This window comes from Chamaea fasciata, unplaced genomic scaffold (genome assembly GCF_029207755.1).
Source record: "Chamaea fasciata isolate MVZ Bird 193981 ecotype frontalis unplaced genomic scaffold, bChaFas1.0.hap1 SCAF_2, whole genome shotgun sequence".
NCBI lineage: Eukaryota > Metazoa > Chordata > Aves > Passeriformes > Sylviidae > Chamaea > Chamaea fasciata.
The window spans coordinates 111355456-111376744 of record NW_027094087.1 but is presented as its reverse complement, the minus strand read 5'-3'; the positions used below and the strand labels follow the sequence as shown (position 1 = coordinate 111376744).

The 21289-nt window shown below is 42.4% G+C and overlaps 1 protein-coding gene across 3 annotated transcripts in view; it reads right to left on the bottom strand.

The window, feature by feature from the left end:
* Positions 1 to 20248, bottom strand: part of HSF2BP (heat shock transcription factor 2 binding protein) — a 31488-nt gene extending 11240 nt beyond the window's left edge. For 2 of the 3 annotated variants that reach the window (XM_066177530.1, XM_066177533.1), the window contains exons 1-6: positions 20173 to 20248; positions 17882 to 18026; positions 13337 to 13440; positions 9417 to 9566; positions 5357 to 5495; positions 3900 to 4017 (exon numbers count right to left, since the gene is read on the bottom strand). In XM_066177530.1, the coding sequence (XP_066033627.1) occupies positions 3900 to 4017; positions 5357 to 5495; positions 9417 to 9566; positions 13337 to 13440; positions 17882 to 18026; positions 20173 to 20208 (692 nt within the window). In that variant the 5' untranslated portion in view covers positions 20209 to 20248. Of the gene's footprint in view, positions 1 to 3899; positions 4018 to 5356; positions 5496 to 9416; positions 9567 to 13336; positions 13441 to 17881; positions 18027 to 19435; positions 19525 to 20172 lie in introns of those variants that run through there. The other variant, XM_066177532.1, reaches the window with a different exon arrangement.
* Positions 20249 to 21289: the final 1041 nt, after the last annotated feature.

Below are 21289 nucleotides of genomic sequence, written 5' to 3'. Positions count from 1 at the left end.
TGAAACTGCAGCTGGTAAAGCCCATAGATTGCTTTTCATCCAGCCCCTGCAGCTCTGGGCTTCCAGAACAAGCCCTGACAAAAGAGCACAGCACTCCCTATAATCAGCCAGAATGGAAATGATCAATAAACCATCATCTTATAATGGCAATGTTAACATTTCTTGAGAATGTCTTTCACCCTTAATCTGTTTGACATTTGCAGTTAGAAATAAAATGACGTAAAAAGGCACTGCTGTGTTTGTATTTTTATTTCACTTGTTTGCTTTGTGCAGACAAAAGGGACTGGTGGTGGTGATCCAGAGAAGTGCTGAGGTTTTTGGAGTGCTGGAACATCCCACAGGCCAATGCAGTGGCATATTAATATGTAACAGCATATTTAATTAAACACAGTCACCTAGGCACAACAGAGAAGCATTTCCAGGCCCTTTATAAGCACCTTCACCTCCAGTATCAGCACATTTTAGTAGTTGTTTTTTTTTTGGTTTTTTTTTTTTTTTTTTTTGCAGTAATAATTGCAAAAGTGCTTATTGAAGCAAACCTGACACAAATTATTACTGGATAAACAATACTTTCTGGTGGTTTTTTTCCTAAAGTGTGGAGTGAGTCTTAATTATGCACTTCATAATCTTCCTACTTAGACAAGCCAAATTTAATTAACATCTTGTACTACTGTATCTGTCAATGCTGTAAAATCTAGAACTAAAGGCACAGCTAAAGCCCCTTCTTGTCTTGTTAATACATGGGATTAGTATATAAAATGTACTATTAGGTTTAAATATGCCTCTTTACTGACTACTTTCAACTGCCACAAAAGCAAAGTTGAATATTCTTAACCATTTAATTACAGCTACAAACAATTATGTAAATGTTTATTGACTGTGTAACAATTACAAACATTGAACAAACCCTACACCAATGAGAAGAAAACCTGAAGTCTTTCACATCTGCTATTTCAGAAAGGCAAGGACACCCCTGAAATTTCAGTCTCAGCACTCAGGTTGATGCCTGGGATATATTTTTTCCATACTCACAGACTACAGTGGATATCACAGCACTCTTGGAGTGACACGTTCTCCCTGTAATTTTTTTGTTTATATATTCATCCAAACAGAACACAGGATTGCTAGAACTAGAAAAGAGAACTCCTCTTTTAATCAGCTTACTTTGATACTGCTATGTGTAGAATTGGACTCATCATTTCCCCTGATCTGTCACACATCAATGAAAAACATTTTTGAAAATAAAAGCTAGACAATAATTGTAAAACCTCAGAACTAAGAAAAAGACAATCACAGCATGTAAAATTAAAAGCCAATGTTTTTCTTCAACTTATTAGATTATAAGTTGATTTCTCCCATGTAACACCATGGTGATGCTTTAAGAAAAATACATTGTGTTTCCAGAATAATGGAGAGACATTTTTATCTGTGAGGTGTAGTTTTAAAACTGTATCTGTATGAATATATAAATAAAGTGTATGTGTAAACATTATTTATGATGACTCCAGAGTCCATCTTCAAATAACTTTGAAATTGCACTAGAATTTATGGCAAACTTGTCTCACAGTTGTCTTTCATTTTGCCCTGGCTTATGTTCCCTATGAAAGGAGAAAAGGGAGTTCTTCTGACACATCTGCTTGTGAAAATGCTGATTAAGGTTAACCAGCAGCTAAAAAACCTTACATGCAAAGAACAATTTAAAAACAAAACAAACAACCCCCCCCCCCCCCCAACCCCTACTTTCCTGGGCTGGGAAATAGTAAAACTCCCCAAAAGGATAAGAAAAAGAATGTAGTGTTAGTTAGTAACAGGTTTTTTGAAATGAACAGTGACAAGATACATACAGAGCCAACAAAAAAAAAAAAAAAAAAAAAAAAAAAAAAAAAACAACCAAGACTCTTTTTTTTTTTTTTAATGGACATGAAAGACAACCACAGGGAAACACTTTGCACTAAAACATTTGAGCAAATTAGGCTCCCTCATTCTCTGACAAGGCCACGAAGAAATGTCCTTTCTGGCATTTGCTCTAATGTCAGAATACAGCAATTTTTTTTAATCCAATGGCAAGTCCAGAGTAAGGAAAAAAAAAATGTTGGTTCTGTGGGATATCAGAAAATATCATCACTGCACTGGATTCAAGCTATTGTAACATATGCTTAATATTTCTCACTTATCAACCACCTTGAGCAACCTCTTACCCAAGCCTCTCTCCATTTGTTAGCCTACAAAGCTGGCCCCTGTTGAATTCCTTGCCACCTCACAGGATTGTTCTGTGTATATTTTACCAGCAGTGCTGTACTGGCAGCCAAGTTTACAACACCATGGGTAATTCTTCTGCAAAGCAGGCAGATTTTGAAGTGTAATAACAAGCAACCCAAGATACAAACTCAAAAGAAAGGCCCTCAAATCCAATTACATTAATACAATATGAAATGATAAAAAATAGTTTATCTGGACCCATAGACACATATCCACCTGAAATTCAGAGTGTGTGTATAGGAACATTTTCCCTCTTCCTCTCAAAGTCCTCTTTTATTTTTATCCCATTTACAGATTCTGAAACAGTTATGGATCCTCTTTTCAGAGTTGTTTATTGGTTTTGGTTGGTTGGTTGGTTTGATTTTCTATACACATGAAGGCACAAATTACTTTTTCTTTTGTAAATTGAGATTCTCGTACACTTCTTTCAACAGGGATGTTATCAAAAAACCCCAACCAGTCACCTTCAAGCCCAGTGTTTGGGAAACAGAGTAAATAACTGATCCTAAATCATCAAGCCACTACAGCACAGGCTGTTCAACTTTCCCCTTACCACGCAACAGGAAAGAAAGGCAAACACCTTCAGAGGGCAACTCGCTCCCCCTCACATGAGCAATCACCTGACAGCACCATCTCCTCCCAGTGACTGTGGGAAGGAGCCCAGTCAGTCAGCAAATGCCTGACATCCCCCTCTCAGACAGATGAGATTAGGCAAGATAAAACATCTCCAAAGTGCAGACTGAGCCTGATTTCATGACTATCACATCCAACCTGCCTAAATGTGTGCCTGGACGTGGTCAAGTTACTGTAGCTTACAGGGCTGCTGTTTGTCAGCTGAGCTGGGACAGCTGCGTGGGGAATGAATTGTTTGTGTATTTATGAAAAAAAAAACACCACAGTGGCTCAAACCACCTCCATGAACAAATGAACCAGGTGTGCAGGACCACTGCCCACAGTTCAGCAGATGAGCCGCTCTTTAAGCCACAGTAATTTGCTCAGTCAAGGCTATATATCCTCAGCTTGTGAGGTCTTGGGGAAAAAGGCAAAGAATTGTTTATTTCATCTCTCCATCAGCTGAAAAGCACTTTTTCAGTGGCTGAACGGTGCAATAGGGCCTCGCCTTTAAAGCTGTATTGCAAGGTCACTTTACAGGCATTGCCTCTTACAAACTGAAGTGTGTGGTGGGTTTGGCTGCTGAAGAGCCTAAAATGATTTAATTTTTGCTCTTAGCAGATCCATAACTCCTTTCTTCACTAAGGACATTACATTTTACACTTCTTATTAGAAGGGAACAAAAATGAGTTCACTTTTCCCACATCTTCTCTGTTGCAAAACTTGACCTCACAACCTCCTTATTTCACACCAAACTCATGACCCTTCCCAAGCTAGAAGAGGGCACCCCTGCTCACCTTTACAATATTATGGTGCTTAGGAGACTTCCCAAGAGACACAAAACCTGGATAAAGCTTTGTAGTCAACCCTAGTATATCTGCAGGGAATGCTACTGGGAAAAGAGCTTCCAAAAATTGTTTCCTCTCCAGGAAAGGAATAATGGGAGAGCGGGAAAACTGCTGTCAACACTTGAGCTGCACCGCAAGATAATGCATTTCACTTGAAAGGGGCAAAAAAAGTCAACATACACTTTAAATTTGTTACAGAGTCCTGGCTTCATGTCTCCCAGGAGATGTATCATCGTGTCCAGCAATTCCCGACTGGAACTGACCAGGAACTCACGGCCGCACGCCAGCGCAGCCACATCTGTGGGAAAGCACAAAGCATCACCAAAAATCACGTTTCAAACAAAAGTTTATGCTAGTTACCACTGAAAAGATAGGCCAGCTGTGAAGAATGGACTATGGCTGTGATTTAAACTTCAGAGTACATTCACCTATATAGCAAATACTGACCAACAAACACTGGTCAAGCTCCTTCAAAATCCTGCATTGGTAACCAAAGCATTTATTCAGAATGTGTCCCAATAGAAACACAGTAAATCGTGGAAAAAAAAAGGCTGTATTCATCCACAGGTAATGTGTGACTGAAACAAAGCTGATCATTACAGGTTCCACTTTAAAGGAACAGGACTGCAGAGTTTTACAACCACTGAATTCAATATACCTGGCACATCACACAACCAAAAGTCTTATGAACATCTACTCTAAAGTTTCTTTCCTACCTCTCTGCAAGTGTGGCATTATTCAAGCACAAATCAAACGACAAAATTATTTCCAAAGGATACTTTCCTTTATTATTTTCTCTTATACCTGCCCCCTACTCAGTACAGTGGCATCATGCATAACATGATGATTTTGTTTTTTTATTTATCTTTATTGACACCCCAACAGCTAAAAATCCCATATTCAGAAAAGCTGTTTATTCAAGATTTACTTATTTATACCAATATCCACTGTTTAGTCTATCTTGCATCATGTCTTTAGTGTAATTTTGACAGTTACAGTTTCACAGAAATTCAGATGATGTATCAGCCTTATGCCCCACAGCCTTCCAAACCAAGCACAGCCATTCTACAACAGATTTGTGGCTTTTTACTTATTTTATGGCCCTAAAAAAAAAATACTTAGTATGGAAGTCAGGTTTGTAACCTTCTACTTCTCTTACACAGTGAAAGTGAGGTGTAGCTGACAGTAACAAAATTTTTAAGCACTTTCAAAACCCTTAGTCCATGCCTTAAGCTGGGGCTGATCTACTTGCAGCATCAAGTAGATGTCATCTTGTAGATGTTGGCATCACTGGTGATTCACAAAGGGAATTGCTCAGTGTGTACCAACTAATGTGCGCATACAAGACTGGCACAGTGGTCCTTGTTTCATTCAACACTGAGGGATGCAACAGGGAATTTCAGAACTCAATGGCTCTTACCTGTCTAATCCTTAACAATGTCACAGGCAGCACAGAAGTGCCTGTAACAGAAGTGTCAGTAACAAAATCTGCTAGAACTTCAGAAAACCAGAAAGTCACCCAAGACATTACCATTGACAACTTAACTTTGAAAAGCTGTATTTTCTGCAGCTTCTGTGAGGCAGTACACATTCCCAGTAGGTGTGGAAGGTTATTCTGAGACACAACATTAACTTACTTGTTACAATCCCTGCCAAAGCCAATACAAACTGATTTTCCTCAGAATCCAAATCCTGCTGTTTCATGTCTTCACTTAATGACTTCACAAAGCTCTCCATGGTCTGGGCAGTGATTGTGAAAAACTTTACTGCTTTGCTCTGCAAGAATGGAGGAGAAGAAAGATTACACTCACTAAAGCAACTATAATTATTAGAATTATTAGATGCTACAGTAGAACTGGTCAATTTTCCAAATTTTTAAAACATCTTGTTACTTCAAATAAACAACAGAAAATACGAGGTATTCACTGAGTAACATGTTTGATCCCCTAATATTTGAAACCATTACCTTAGAAGAAAACAGGAAACTACTCGATGCTACATTTATTCACAAAACTGAACTACTTTGTATCTACCTCTTAAGCACACAAGAACATATAATCGACCAGCAGAATTAAAGCTTATTATCAGAACCGAGAATATTATCTGTTTTGTGATAGCTGCACCAGGTGTTTCACATTTACATGGCTTACTACAGTAGCTTTTGTCAAAATCAGCTGAAGACTGGAGATTTAATATTAAATTCCTAAGAAAACAATGAAGTCCACAGAAAAAAAAAAAAAGCAGAATTCAAATGGATCCTAGTAGGACTCATTAATTGCTCAATACAGCATGGAGAGTAACAGGCTGTGCAGAAGTTCTTTGGAAAAGGAAGTGGAGGTCTCAGGTGGAACTTAAGTCAACCATGCTATGTGAGAAAAAACAATCACCACAGCAGAGCACAGGAACAGGAGCACAGGCTGTAATTATGGGACAGTCTTCCCCCCTCAGCTGCAGTCCTGCTCCATTTGGAGGAATTTCAGCTGAGGAAGCACCACCTGGTACAAAGCTCAGGGCAGGACAAAGCGCCTGGCCTGAGGTGCAGAGTCCACAAAGAAGAACAGAGACCCGTTTCTATTTATTGACAATTCTGACTAGTAAAACATTGCTGGAACTCTATTTCACACAGAGGATGAAGGCTGTCATAACCAAAATAGTGTGGCAGAGAGCCCATAATGTTGGGTGTCCCAGTGTCTTTAATAATTTTTCCAATTGCTTCATGAAGCAGCTGAAACTTTTAGTCATTCCAAGCAGTGACCCAGTGGGAGAGTTCAAGAAATGCCTGAACTTTTATTCATTTTGTAAAGTGACTGAAATATCTTAATACTGTTGCAAAATTACTGCTTTCACAGTATGGGCAAAGCTAGTGGTAGCATTTATTTATTCCTCCATTGCTGCACATTCACCACATTAAAGATGTACTGTTCCTGTGGGGTGACTTCAGCAAGGGGGGACAAAAAGGAGGCTCAGTCAACACAGTCATCTTCACAAATGATGCTGTGGCCCCAGAACAACAGGAATGAAGGGATCATGGGAAAAGAAGTGGAAGGTAAGTGCAATTCTGCATGTGCTGGATGTAGTTTTTATATAGACACCACTCCTCAAGGATAGCAATTTTAACACAAGCACTGACTGTAGCTCAAGAAGCAAGAGGGCATGAGAGAAAATGAAGAGCCCAACAAGTGGTTATGAAAATACATATTCACATGGGAACATGAGGGCACTAAGCACCCTGAGCAGTTGGTATGTTGCACAGAAAACAAGAGAAATTTTCTCTCTGTCAACCTCTTGAGGTTTCAGTGGTGCCCTCTCTGCTGATCCTCCTTTCCAGACAGCCACTGCTTAACTAGTGCTGAGCTCCAGCAGAGACCCATCAGGTTTATAAATAGCAAACACTGCACACACTCTGCAAAGTCCCTCATTAACTTGACGGCATTTTCATGGGACTGAAGAATGTCTCACCCACACCCATTGAGATAAGGACAGTTCTGAAAGCAGCCACTGAGGTGCTTGTGCTCAGATGGTGCAATGAACCCTCTGCTGCCTGTGAAACTCCTGTGTGAAAGCTCCAGGTAACATGAAAAATTGCTGCCACAAAATATAAAATTGTTTGTCACCATATCAGACAACTGAAGTAGCAAAACACCTTGTAGGATCCAAAACTTCTCAAGCTGAAGCAAACCTTGATGCTGTTCTGAAATCAAACCTCCAGGTTGTATTTCCATGTGAGAAGCCTGTCGTATCTGGCTGAAGCTTTTTGAAAGACATCCAAAACAATCTCATGGGAATTAATTTACTTCTTTTTTTGGTACATGCAGGTAGGAAACCTTGAAAACTCTCTCATGGTGCTTCTCTGGATGTGTCTTCAAATTCTCTCTAGAAACACGGGTAAAACCAGCAGGCACTCTCTCCCCCACTGCCCTGAGAACTACCTGCGTTTTATTTCAGATCTGCTGCTCAAGTTCTCTTTTTCCCAACCCTTATGGACACAAAACATATATTGGTCACTTACACCATTTCAGTCCATTTGCATTACAGGACTGGAAGAAAGACCTGCTTCTGTAATGCTTCAAAGACTGCAAAAAGCTTGGGCATTGTTCTGTAAAGCGTGACATGATTCTGAATTGATGCCACCTCCCCCATGTGCTTAAATATCAGCAACAGTTTCAAAGCACCCTTGCTGTTCTCCTCCATTTCCGTAGTTCACAGCACCTTCTCAGGGGAGGAGGGAAGAAGCTACAAGCTGTACAACTTGTCCCAAAATAACCCAAACCAATTATGTTGTATGACAAATCTCCATCATCTTTTAATGACCTGACTCACTGCCAGTTGCAATCTGTGGTTGACACAATGCCACACAATCCATTTATGCTTTTCCTAGGAGTCTTGTTGCAAGCCCAGGCACGTTTCTTACAGTGTTACGTGCACCATCCCAAGAAAATGATGCCCCCAAATGTTGCTCTGATCTTCACCACAAGTACAGCAGTTCAACAGGCTTTAATGATTGCTGGAAATGACTAGGAGAAGTATTTTGCATTTCAAACCAACCTAACCCCCAAAGTATTGCATCTTCACAGTTGGGTTTTTTACCTTCAAACAAATCTTCAGGCAACAGTTATGTTTTTAACTAATTCAACTGAATATTAATTCTTAAGACTGCTTTCAACAACCAGCCTTGTTCTTTAAATTTTAGCCGCTTTATACAGTGTTTTACGGATGTTTTTCCTGGTAACTGCTGGTACTTGGATTTGCAATCATCAGAAGTTATCATTAATAAGACATCACTGTACAGCTTTCTAATATCCAATATAAAGTTGTAATTGTATTTTGGAACACCCAACTAGAACAACTCTTACAAACACATTGGTTTCTCACTTACTATAATGAGCTAATCCTATTCACTCAGCTGTTCATCATGCTGCTGAAAAATCAAGCCAAAAGAAACTGTGGCATCAGTTCACTCAGATTAAAAACAGTAATTCCTTCTCATGATGGCTGTGTCAAGAATGAAAATCATATTTTTATCAGGCCTGTTGCCCTAGTTCCTCCTAATTCCATCAGCTGCACTTGGCACTGAAATTGTGATAGTTTCAATATTACCATTGTCATTAACTGTGGTTTTGGTTTTGTGGTTTGTTAGTGGGGTTTTTTTTTTCCCAAATAGTCTACTTGCCCATGTTTAACATGGATGATTTAATATGATCCACAAGCACTGAGGGTCTCTAAATTTCCAAAAGTGATTCACATATTAAGGCAGCAGAAATATTTAAAGAGTTGAGAATCAACGGATCTGTCTTTTCTCCATGGAAATAGCTCCTCCAAGCTCTCCACAGGCATGGAAACTTCTGCATGTGTTGAGGAACTATTCTCTCCTTCTGTTAACTTGTGAAGATATTTACATTGTGCTAACTGTAGCCTTGCTTCCAGTTTAATTGTGTGTGGTGGAAAACAGATAAACCTCATTTGGTAACAAAATAAATAATTACTGCATTTATTCATAAGACTTCACAGCTCCAACCCTTCTTAAACGAGAATGGATGATTCCCAAAGAACATGCAAACCAGAAAATGTTTTTGCTGTCCAGACAATTTCTGAAGTACATCCTTCAAGTGCATTCCACAGCAAGGCCCTTATTTAAGAGATCCTTGTTTAAAAGGCCTGAGGCATTGCCACGGGTCAGTATTCACCTGCCATACTTACTCCTCCTAGGATGGATTTCACAGCTTCCTCATTGCTGGACACCCCCCAGAGCAGGGTGCACACTGCTGCTCCCATCTCTGTGCAGTACTCTGCCTGCTGCAGGAGCTGCTGCTTGGCCTCGTTCAGCTGCTGCCGCAGGTCCAGTTTCTCCTGGAACAGCGTAAGGAAATTTTGGTTGCACTTCACGTCTCCCACACCAAGTTTCTAGGCTAAGGGACAGAATGAGAAACACAATCACGGCCATCTCTGAAGTGGAGGGTGACCCAGAGCAGTTGCAGACACGTTCCTTCTCTCCTGAGCTGTCTCTAAGCAGTGCAGGCTGACAGGAACCAGAAACTGTCCACAAGGTCAAGCCAAGTGACCCACCGAGACTGAGTGGCACCTAGAAAAGCCTGACAGGAGACATCTCCCCCTGAGCAAACAGCTCCATGTCTCTTCAGGAGAGACAGGATTTCAGCATCAGGGGCCAGCCTTCCCTGACACCTTCCAAAAGATACAGCAAACATCTCACAGGAGAGGAGGGTTGTTTTGTTTTTCAAAACAGGCTTCTGCTCTAGCCAACATGGAATAGCTGCTGGATATCTAGGATAAATACTTTTGTCTCTTCCAGCTCTTTTCTGTTGGCACAATCCTGAGCAGCAGTGGCAAAGCAAGACAGAGTCCCCCAAAAACACACCTAAAGTTTGAAATTTGGAGGACCTTCCATTGCAAGAAAGCTGAGGCACCACTGTGCATCCATGATGTTCTGAGCAACCTGATCTAGTGAAAGTTGCCCACAGCAGTGGGGTTGCAATGAGGTAACACAACTCAAAAATCCCTTCCAACTCAAACTCTTCTTCGACACAATGATTCTATGATCACTTAAGTGAGCTGCTAAGTGGTTCTTGCCACAAAGCACAAAGAGAGAACAGATCAATCCTAGGGAACCAGAGCACAACTTCCATTTGGCAGTACTTTTTTTCCATTCACATGGGAAGCTGGCTGGAAGATTAGCATGGAATTGGGCAGGATTCTAGGTTTCACTGGCTTTCTATCAGCTGCCCACAGGAGTGGCAAAGCTGCTGCACTTCTCAGTTTAGAGGCAGCACAGACAGCGAGATCAAGGCAGGGATTCTGCAGTCTGTGTCCCAGGGTGGGTGGGGGCTCCCAGATAACTCCAGGTAGGGTGGTATTAGTCATTGCTGCAGGGAAAAGACCAAGGCCAGTCCAGAAAAATGGTGATAATTCAAGTATAAAAATAGAGAGAATCACAGATTGCACAATGTCAAAAAACAGAAGGATCTTACTCTGCCCATTTTACAGACATGGTATTTTCATATTCTCTGCAGGAAACTCCTCAGCTCAGCCTTCCCAGCGTGTTTGGCTGCCAGGATGAAGCATGGGGAAATCAGAAAGAAATCTTCTCTATGTCAATTTTGAAAGCAACCAAACAGAACAAGACTTTCAACCATGTATTGTCATCAAGACTTTAAGTATCTTGTTGGTTTTGGGGTTCACCTCAATGCTTCATGCTGAGGGTTTGTAAAGAATAGAAATGTAAACTCATCTGAAAATTTACATAATATGGTGTCAACCAGTACAGAGCTGTGTGTGCTCTGTCAGAAACTACCTACTGAGCCTCCTGATCACACCCACCAGCCTGATTTGCACTGCCGCTGATGGAACATGCAGGTGAGGATTTGTAAAGTTCAAGTTTAATTTCTCAAGTAGTCTCCTGTGTCTATTTACTCTCTGGAGTCTCTCTCGCCTATATATGCAAAAGACTGACACTTGCTGCTGATTCCATAGGCAGAATCTCCCAGGAAAAGTCTCTTATTTCTTAATACTTTGATCGTTTTTAAGCAAATTAGCCAAATTCCATCTTTTACATGACTCACTGTCAGGTCTATCAGCTTTTCTGCAACTGTGTGGATGCACAAAATGTCCTCAGGCATCTTCCTGCCTAATCCCTATATCCTCCCTGCCTTTTCCACACTGTCCTGGTCTTAGGGAAATGTATCTTTAATACATTTTATTTGCATTTGGATGCTAACACTGAGTAAGACACAAAACCCAGTAATACCAAACCTAGATCCCCCCAACAGGCATGCAAAGCCAGCAGAAAAAAAAAAGCCAGAATTTTTAATAGATCAAAAGCAACATCAGAACAAAGACATGAGGCAAGGAAAACAAAATAGTACATGCAAGAGCCAGAAAAATAAACGGAGCTTGCAAAAGCAAACAACCTGGCTGGAAGCAACACTCCTAAGAGCTCACACCACCCAGCAATCCCTGTGCTATGCAACACCACCATCTTCAGGAAAAGGTCAAGGCACAAGAGCACAGCAGTGCCCAAGTATGGAACTGCAAAGAGACAGACAAAGGAGACATTAGCCAAGAATAACATGTGCACTTCAAGTTTTGCTCGGGTTCAGAAAGCACAGGAATTCCCTCATCAGTGATGCAGCTCTGCAGGGAGAATTTGGAATGCAAAATGTTGATTTATGACGGCCTCAGAAATGGACACTGCTCAACCAGAAATGCATTTATTCCATGTTTGCTTCAGTGAATAATTGCATTCTCCTTTAGAAGATAAATATGTGGAAAATAATTCAGAAACTCTACACAAGGATGCCTAGAGCAGAACAGCAACCAAATGAAAAACACCAGAAAAGTAATTAACAGGAACAAAACTCACTCATACACACACACACCATCTTGTTGTATCCTGAAGAGCTAAAGGACTTCACAATACCATGAGCACAACCCACTGAAATAACACCTTCCCAGCACTTCACAGAACCCAGTCAGATCAACTGCCACACACTGCACAGCAGCAAAGACATGAAGACAGGAGTTTTGGCAGGAACACCAAAACAACTGCTCCTGGTAAACTATCCATGCTTCAAGTAAAACTCATCCAAAAGAAACCCTAAACCTAAACCACCTGCCCTTTATTTTGTAGAATTAACAAGAATCATGGGTGGGACTCATGTCATTCATATCTAAACCAACAGCATTCAATTTTACAGGGATTTTATCCTGCAACTGAAGACTTCAGTGCAAAGCAAAATGAACTCTGTACCTACTGCTGAACTGCAACATCTATCCCAGAAGATATTTATTTGAAATAAGGAATATCCACATTGACAACAATTCCATCATACCAAATTTCATTCTAGAGTGTCTCATCTATGCAGATGTGCACTGAAAGTGCATTTCTGAGCTCTTCATTATTCCTTTTCAAAAAAATGAAGTAAGTTCTGTGGTTCATCTGTCTTTGTGCAATCCCAAGGCTGGCAAATGCTAGCTGACAAACCCTGACTGCTGATGATGGCTCCAAGGAAATGAACTTTTGCAGCAAATAATCACCACTGATTCTCACAGAGACTCATTTGAACCCAAATGGCTTCACAGCCTGAGAAGTCAGTGTCTTTGCTATCCCTTAATTGTTAAGAATCTCCCTTCTCATAATCACTAAATACAATATTGACAAGAGCAAGAGGAGCCCTGAAATTGCTCTTTGATTCTCAGCTGTACGTGGCAATTGGATCAATAGGTGCTTTGAGAAAGACTATTAACACTAAACAAAGGTACACAGCTCACAGCAAACCAGGAGAGGCTGCTTTCATTCTGTACACTGCACTGCTTAAACTGTCTTCTGTTGTCCTCTTTGCAAATATGTTACAGCAACGTTAAACTCACCAGAGCTGATTCTGTGAAGGACCTTTTGATTCCAGCTATGCCACAATCTTCACAAATACCCAATGTTTTACTTCAACATGTTAATATGGATAATGGATGGCTATTTGGATAGAAATTGTCAATTGTTTTTGAGACTGAGGATTCATTTTGTGGCATGAAAATGATAATTTTATCATTACTGCTTTTGTTATTAAAGCTCAAACACACAGATATCAATATCCTGGCAGCAAATCTACCTTTTTCTCCCTCATGCAATCTGCCTGGGCCGTTTCCAGACGGGCTCTGAAGTGTTCACAATCCATTCTCAGCTGCTCTATTTCCTCCTCCTTTTTCTCCAGGTCTGTGACAGGATAAATCACACAAAAGAAAGAAGGAACACGTTAAGGTCACCGGGCCTGCATTAAAGTAAAGAGAATCCACCAAGAGCAACTTTACTGATGTGCCTCAGCCGTTTGCTTGTGCGAGATCACCTCCCTGTGGCCAAACGGGAACCTCACAATTTGCTGTGTGGCAACAGCTCTGAGAAAGCAAAACGACACATCTGATTTAAAAGAACCATATCTAGCTGTTAAATACTGAGGGTTGAGAGGATTTTTTTTTAAATTTACTCAGTTTTCTACTTTGTTTTCGTGTTGGTTTCCATGAAAACTCCGTGAGTGAAATCTCACCCATGTCAGTGACTACATTAAAAACATGAGAAAAATACCAATACTAGTCAAAAGTGTTTCAATCTACAATTTACAACTCACGTGGATAGCAAGAACGAAAAGCAACTATTCCAAATATTTTAAAATAATATTTATAATGAAAGCAACTATTCCAAATATTTTAATATTTATAAAGTAGTATAAGCAACCTGGGGTACTGAAAGGTGTCCCCACCCATGGCAATGGGGTTGGAACTGGATGATCTTTAAGATCCCTTCCAACCCAACACATTCTGTGATTGTAGGATTATAAACTATTTAAAAATTATGTCAGCTACAAGCAAATTTTATGATTCCCTTATAAAATTAATTTCTGATGTTATTGAATTTCTGATTTTATCAGAAATTCATTCCAACTTAACACACTTTATTTTAGTGAACAAAAATCAAGTTAAAAGTGTTCTATTTCACCAGCATGATGCCTGCTTTAAAAAATTCTCTTTGAAGGACAGTTTGAACAATAGCTGTGTATTGTATTTTACTTTAAAAACCCACAGTCTTGGATGCTTAGTATTTATACTGAAAAAAGGAAACATTTTTAAGTAGTTCCAAAAAGTAAAATCCAAACAGCATCTGCTGTAACCTTGGTTAGTTAAAAAAAAATAAATTACACCCCACTTCAAACACCTTACCCTTGAACATGATACTTTGATCAATGGCTTAACACACTTGAAATATTTCCCCCAATATGTGATAGTATTTTTAATGTAGTTACCAAAAATCATAACAAATTCTATCATAAAAAGACAACATCATTAAAAATTATCCAAATATGTTCTTATTAAACAAAGGACTTGGCTTCTGACATTCCATTTAGTAATTCTACATGATTTGAAAAGCAATATCTTCCTGTTTCGGTCCTAATTGACAAGTTTATCATCTTAAATATACACACATTGCTTTGATTAGCCTGTACAAAAGGAGAAAAGCTGTCTGTGGCTGATTTATCTGAAGAGATAAAACATATTTCCACTCTGCCCTTATGTGATTCCAAGCCAGCAACACTTTTTTAGCAAAAAGCAAAGAGGCAAGGCAAGGGCTCACTGCCCAGAAACATCTTTCTGCCGGGACATGCTCTCTCAGCAACCCACTTCTTTTCAACCTGCAGTCCAAAGGAAAAGAATGAAGGGAGAAATGGATTAACTGAGTTTTTGAGGATAACTCTGGTCAGTGGGAAGAAACTTCCTTTCTGTCAAGCGAAGAAAATTCAGTCTCATGCACTTCTTTTATGTGGGTGTGAGTCCTAGATGTCTTGAGCAGGAGTAGAACATGCTCTGTTTACCTGCTTGCCAGGTAAATCCATCCAGTGAAAATCTCTGTCCCTGCAAGGAAACAAGCTCTCTAGAAAGAGCAGAATCACTCCCAGCCTTTGAGGGCATGGTTTCAACCTGAATCCAGCCAGCAGACACACAAAGATGCCACATCCTTCAAAGGTGCTGGAACTAAACCTGAGCCAGGGGAATAATATTGACTACTGAGTATTAACACAATGCAACCTGGACTTTTAAAAGGGCTTCAGATAAAAGAAGGATGTGTCAACATCCTCAAAGGTATCACAATGTTTTATGTAGAAGGGGAAAAAAAAGGACAATAGTGGAAGCTGCTGAAAAGAGACTTCTAGTTGTTCCTCATTTGTGGAAACTCCCCTGCTGTGCCCAGCCAGCCCTCCCAGCTGTGCCTTTGCTCTGAAGAGAAAGAAGCAGCTTTCACTACCAACTTGGGTGAGGAAAAATAAAAAAGAAATTGAAATGGCACCTTCACACCAAGAAGAAATATGCAGCTTCACCACTGCAGGGGTAAATCGGACTCTGGGATGAAGTGGCACTTGCTCCCAAGACAGAGACTCAAAAGCAGAACAAGACACTGGGCACAGGAAAGAAGAGAAGGCTCCCATTTTAGACGTGAGGTAGACTCATTTTCATCCACAGAAAGTTACAGGTCATACCAGGAGATTTTCTGGACCAGAGATCTAATCTCAAAGCTCTGGGAGGTGGAGAATTGAGTACAACAGGGATGATGTCGACAAGTGATGGAATTCCAATTCTACTGATCCAAATGCTAGATCAGTGTTAAATGCTATTTTTAACACTTCCCGAGTGGAGTGAGTTCCACCAAACATATCCATAACAATACAGAAAAATTGCTGGAGCTGTATTTCTAAGATTCCTGGAGCCAAGTACTCTTTCAGAGAAAGGGTAGTAAGAACAAAACAGAACCCTCTTTTTGAAATCAACAATTACCCTGACAAAAAATCTTACTGAAGACCCTGACAGCAACCTGAAAAGTAGGTGTTGGCTGCACTGAGCATTGCCAGCTCAGATGTCAGACATCACCCCAGGAAAGCCACAGGAGATGGGTGTTCTACTGACCGACACACACCAGTGAAACCTGCAAAGATCTCAAGGCTTCTCAAAGCTGTTCAAGACTCCACCAGTCTCACAACTGAATGGGCCAGGGGTGTTGAAAGTCCCTGAGTGTAATCTGCACTTCTTCAGGAACAGGGGACTCTGCTGCTCTAGCACACTTTAACAGTACCCAGAAAACTGCAGCAGCTGATGGAAATCTGGAGATGTACAAATCACACATCAGGCTTCTGTAAGAACAACATGAAAAAACATCTCTAGGAGCTGCCATGACTCCTGTGAGCTTCACAGGCCACACCCAGAGGCTGTATGTAGCAAACAGCACCATCCTGAGAGCAACGCCTGCTTGTGTCCCTGTGATGTCCACCCTTTAGTGATTTGTATGCCCCAAAGCCTCCTTATTTCAGTCTACCTTATTTCATGCTGCAGAGGTAGGAGAAGACTGGAGCAGCAAAAACCACCACTTGACTTGTCCAGCTGTAGGGGCACACAATGGCCAGAGCCTGAATAAATATTCAAATGTCCTCATCACCTGCAAGAGAAACCTCCACTGTGGAGAAGGACTCAAGAGAATTCAAAGTCTCACTCAGCCTCATGTCCTGCCCTAGAGGACCCAGAGAATGCTGGGCAGCCAGCAGAACATTTCAAGGAGTCTCAAAATCCCCATGTTGATGCCATGAGCCTGCTCTGGACAGCCGCAGAAGTGTCTCCTCGATGCCTGGCACAAGGAATGTCAGATGGATCAGCAAGAGGAATCTCAAGACAAGTAGGCAAAAACTAATTGAGGAACTTGAACACTTAACTGGAAACAGTCCCTGATGCCTTGCAAGAGCATGAAGAGAACACTTCCAGATCCTACCCACTGCTTGTGACATGGAAGAATCTTCCCAAGGAGTGGATCACTGAGGCAGCTGGAAGCTCTGCCCCAAAATATCACAGTCACACACAGGCCTTGAGGCCCTAGCTTGCTTTTCCCTTAGCTGGCTGTTGCAAATTAATTTCCCATCTACCACTTGATATTCTAGAACAGACACACTCTCTGCAGTCTGTCTCAGTGCTTGTCCCATGTCTTTTCAGGCCCAAATCCAGGTAAATTGTACAGCTGCAGGTGAGCTCCAGGCTAGGGGTGGAGCTGACTCCTGTGTGGCCCTGATGGGAGTGGGGTAATTTTTTGAAAAAATAATGCACAGAGAAGCTCAATGTTGAAAAACTGGACTTTGGGGACAGCAGTAAAAGGACTGTTATTATAGAATTTTTTTTTTTTAATTAGTAAAGCATACAAGCTAAAAAATAGGACAGGCCAAATACAGGATTAACTCACCCCAATTTTTACCCACTGCTATTTACCATTATTTTGTTGGTTTTTTTTTTCTTTTCTGCCAAGTGGCCTTTTGAAAAACAAAATGCTTTTGCCTCTTCTCAAAGGGAAAACTTTTTTTTTCCTCATACAGCTTCCCTTACTGCCTAAACTACGCATGTTTTTACCCACACTAGAAAGTTTTTAAAGATTAATTTGACATGTCCGATTAGTCTTAAGGCAGCCTGTAATCTTCTTCACTACAAACACATTAATTTACTGAAGCAGTCACTGAACAAACAGAGTTGAATCTGGAATAGCTCCACGAACTCTACAACTATTTCTGGGGCACAACAATTTGTTCTAAGACGTTCTGGCAGAAACAGCAAGAGCTCTGTAAGATGGTGCTACTCACTTGATTCAATAGCATCCAGCTTCTGGAATGTCCCCAAGATATCTCCATTTACTATTTTGGGTAAGAAATCCCGCAGTTGCATAACTTCAGTTGTCAGTCTTTCCAAATCCCTCCTCCTAACTTTTACGAATTCCTCCTCAGCCTTCTGAAATAAAACAACAAAGCAATACAAAAACAAACCAAACCAACATCCAATCAAAGACACTGTTGCAGTCCTGTAGTGCTTTTCTGCTTCAACTTCTTTTCTTGGACAAAAATATCATTTCAGATTTAATTTCAATTTTGTAACTTTTTCAAGAGAACCATGCAGCAAACAAACCCAAAAGGCTTGTTTAAGGTTGGCCCTTTGACCGCAATATTAATTTTTGCCACTGTGGCCTAAACAGTATCACCTTTCGGCATGTGTTTCTTCACTCAAAATGTGTGCAATGCATCTGAAAACGCTGCAAAAAATTCACACTCACATTTTAAAATGTGAGCAGCACACACCAAGCTGTTGTTTCATGACTGTCATAAAGGATACGATTACTCAGCTTTTTAATTAATTCAAACATTTGCAAAATCCTCAGACCTAAATTATAACAACTCTTTTGGAGGAAACTGCACAGTTTTCAAACCAATTTATCTTTTGTGGAGAGCAAAAATTATTTGGAGACATCTGCAACCTAATCTCACATAAATAATTTAATCCTGAGGTAAGAGAGAAATGTCTGCTAGCTTCCTCTCCTGCCAAACTGTAGCTATAGAATCATTTTCATTCAATATTCCAGCAGAATGTGTGCTAATTTTAAAATTACAGAGCAATTTCTGTACAAAAAAACCCCATAAAGTCCAATTTCTGATGCACATACACGTGCACTCTGCTGGATGGTAAAAAAGCTGATATACACACACACCAGCAAAAAGAAAGTTTTAACATGTTTTGACTAAAACATCCATCACTTCATAAGCTTTCAGAAAGCAAAATTATATCTTAGTACGTCTTTGCACTGCACTGAGAACAGTGCTGACAAAGTGAGATTTTTATGTATCACATCTTATTCCAGAGGGAAGAGGCTAACAAACCAAAATCTCATCTCCTACAGGTTCAAAATGTGCCATCCCCACCATCCTCTCAAGAGCAGACACACAAGACAATGGAAGCCATCCTCTCCAACCATTCCCTACAATTCTTTCTGCTTCCCTCCTTCCTCAGATTGAACATTTCCTTTCAGTTTTGCTTCCTACTCTATTTCTTTCCCAGCTGCCTTTCAAATCCAGAGAGTTTTGGGACAAGTCAGTCCCAGCTCTGCAGGTTCAGAGCCGTAATGAAAGTATGGAAGAAAGATTTTGCTTTAATTTTAGCTGTAAGCTCTCAGTTACACCTAGGAGGTGCTTATAGCAAGGTTCACAAGGCCAAGTAGCACCACATGACGCGACTCTAGAAAAATTCCACTCATTTAGGTCTCCAGAAAGCATGGAACAAACACATGGGAAAAGAAGTCTTTAGAGGAATGCCATGTGTGTGTCAGCAACCATGAATGACAGAGACAATTCAGTATTGCTCAGACTTACAGAGCAAAATTTGGTACATAAAAATAGCCCTGTTCACCAGCAGAAGCTGAATTCAAACAAAACACGCTGTGAATCACTGGGGTTGAGACACGAAATACGCAGTAAGGAGAAAATTCTCATTCGTAGTTCCCACTGTAAGCACAGGTCTTTGCAGTGCTGCAGTACCATAGACAACTTTTATTTTCTCTGTTTAAACAGCTTCTCCATATCACTCTGCTCTACAAGAGTATGTTAAAGGCAAATACAGACAGGGGAGAACAGGAGTTTTGTGCCCAGTCCTTATAGTAACGGCAGTAGGAAGTAGGAAATCTGACTTCAGCGAGTTCTTTCACAGGGGTCAAGGCACCCAGTTAAGCACCTGAGCTCATGTCCTGCCTGGTGTGAGCCCAGTGAAGGGAATTCCCCCTCCCTGCCAGTCGAGGGGCTGATCAGGGCAGAGCTCCCAGCTGGAGATGGACCCCCAGGAAGGAATCACTGCCAGCCCTTTCCCCATACACTCCCCACCTGCCCAGGGTGCCTCTGCCATCGCTCTCCAGCCCCCACCCCGCTCCTCTCCACCTGCGGCCCCGCCACCGCCCCCTCAGGGCCCCGCAAGGCCCAGGACCACCACACAGGCCCCCGCTCCTTCTGCTCCTCGGGGCACCGACGCCCGCATGGACCCCCGGGCCGGGCCGGGTCGGGCCGGGCCGGACCGGACCTCAGAGCCGGCCCCGAGCGCCCCGGGCTGCTGGCGATACCTGCGCGTCGCCAGCGAGGCCGGCACCGCGCCACATCGCGACAGCGGCGACACCGGCAACAGGAGGGGAGGGTGTGAGGGCGGGAAAGAACACGCGATGACCACGCCCCCTGTCGTGGTCACGCCCCTAAGGTGGGCACGCCCCTGCTGTAGCCGCGCCCACTCCCGATTAGGTGGGTGCGTTCGGGGCGTGGTCTGGGCGTGGTCTGTGTGGTGAGTCTCCGCCCCGGCCTCGCCCAGAGCGGTCCTGGGGGAACTCTGCGACAGCACCGGGATAACAGTGGGATAACGCCGGGACAACACCGGGAAAACACCAGGATAACACTGGGACAACACCAGAAGAACACCGTGACAATGCCGGGACAATACCGGGCTGCCGGGGACGGCCAGAGCAAGGCAGGGTTGTGGAGAGTTGCAGCCCAGCCTCGCTATGGTGCCGCTGGGGGCTGGAGGCTCCAGGGAGTGACACCGAGTTGGGAGTCAATATGGGTCTGCTGGAGGGCAGGGAGGCTCTGCGGGGGGGTCTGGACAGGCTGGATGGAAGGACCGAGGTCAGTGGTGTGAGGTCCAGTAAGGCCAAGGGCTGGGTCCGGCTGCACTTGGGTCACAGCAGTCCCCTGCAGCTCCAGGCTGGGGAAAGAGTCTGCAAAGCTGCCCGCAGGAAAAGGACCTGGGGTGGTGGTCTACAGAGGCTGAACATGAGCCAGGTGAGCCAAGGCCAATGGCACCTGGCCTGTGTCAGCAATAGTGTGGCCAGCGGGACCAAGACAGTGATTATGCCTCTATAGTGGGCACAGGTGAAGCCACACCTCAGGTGCTGTGTCCCGTTCTGGGCCCCTCGATTCAGGAAGGACGCGGCACTCAGTGCCATGGGCCGGGTGACAGGGTGATCGGTCACAAACTGGACTCAATCATCTCAGAGCTGCTTTCCCAGCCTTAATGACTCTGTGATCTGTGGCGTGCCCGGGCCGGTACCTCGCGTGGGTGAGCCCGCCCCGCCGGTGCCGACGAGCCCCGAACTCCGCGATGCTCCCGCACCCACCCGGCCGCCCGCCCCGCCTTCCCCGCGGTGACGGCAGAGCCCGGCGTCGGTGACGGCATCAGGCGGAGCCCGGCGC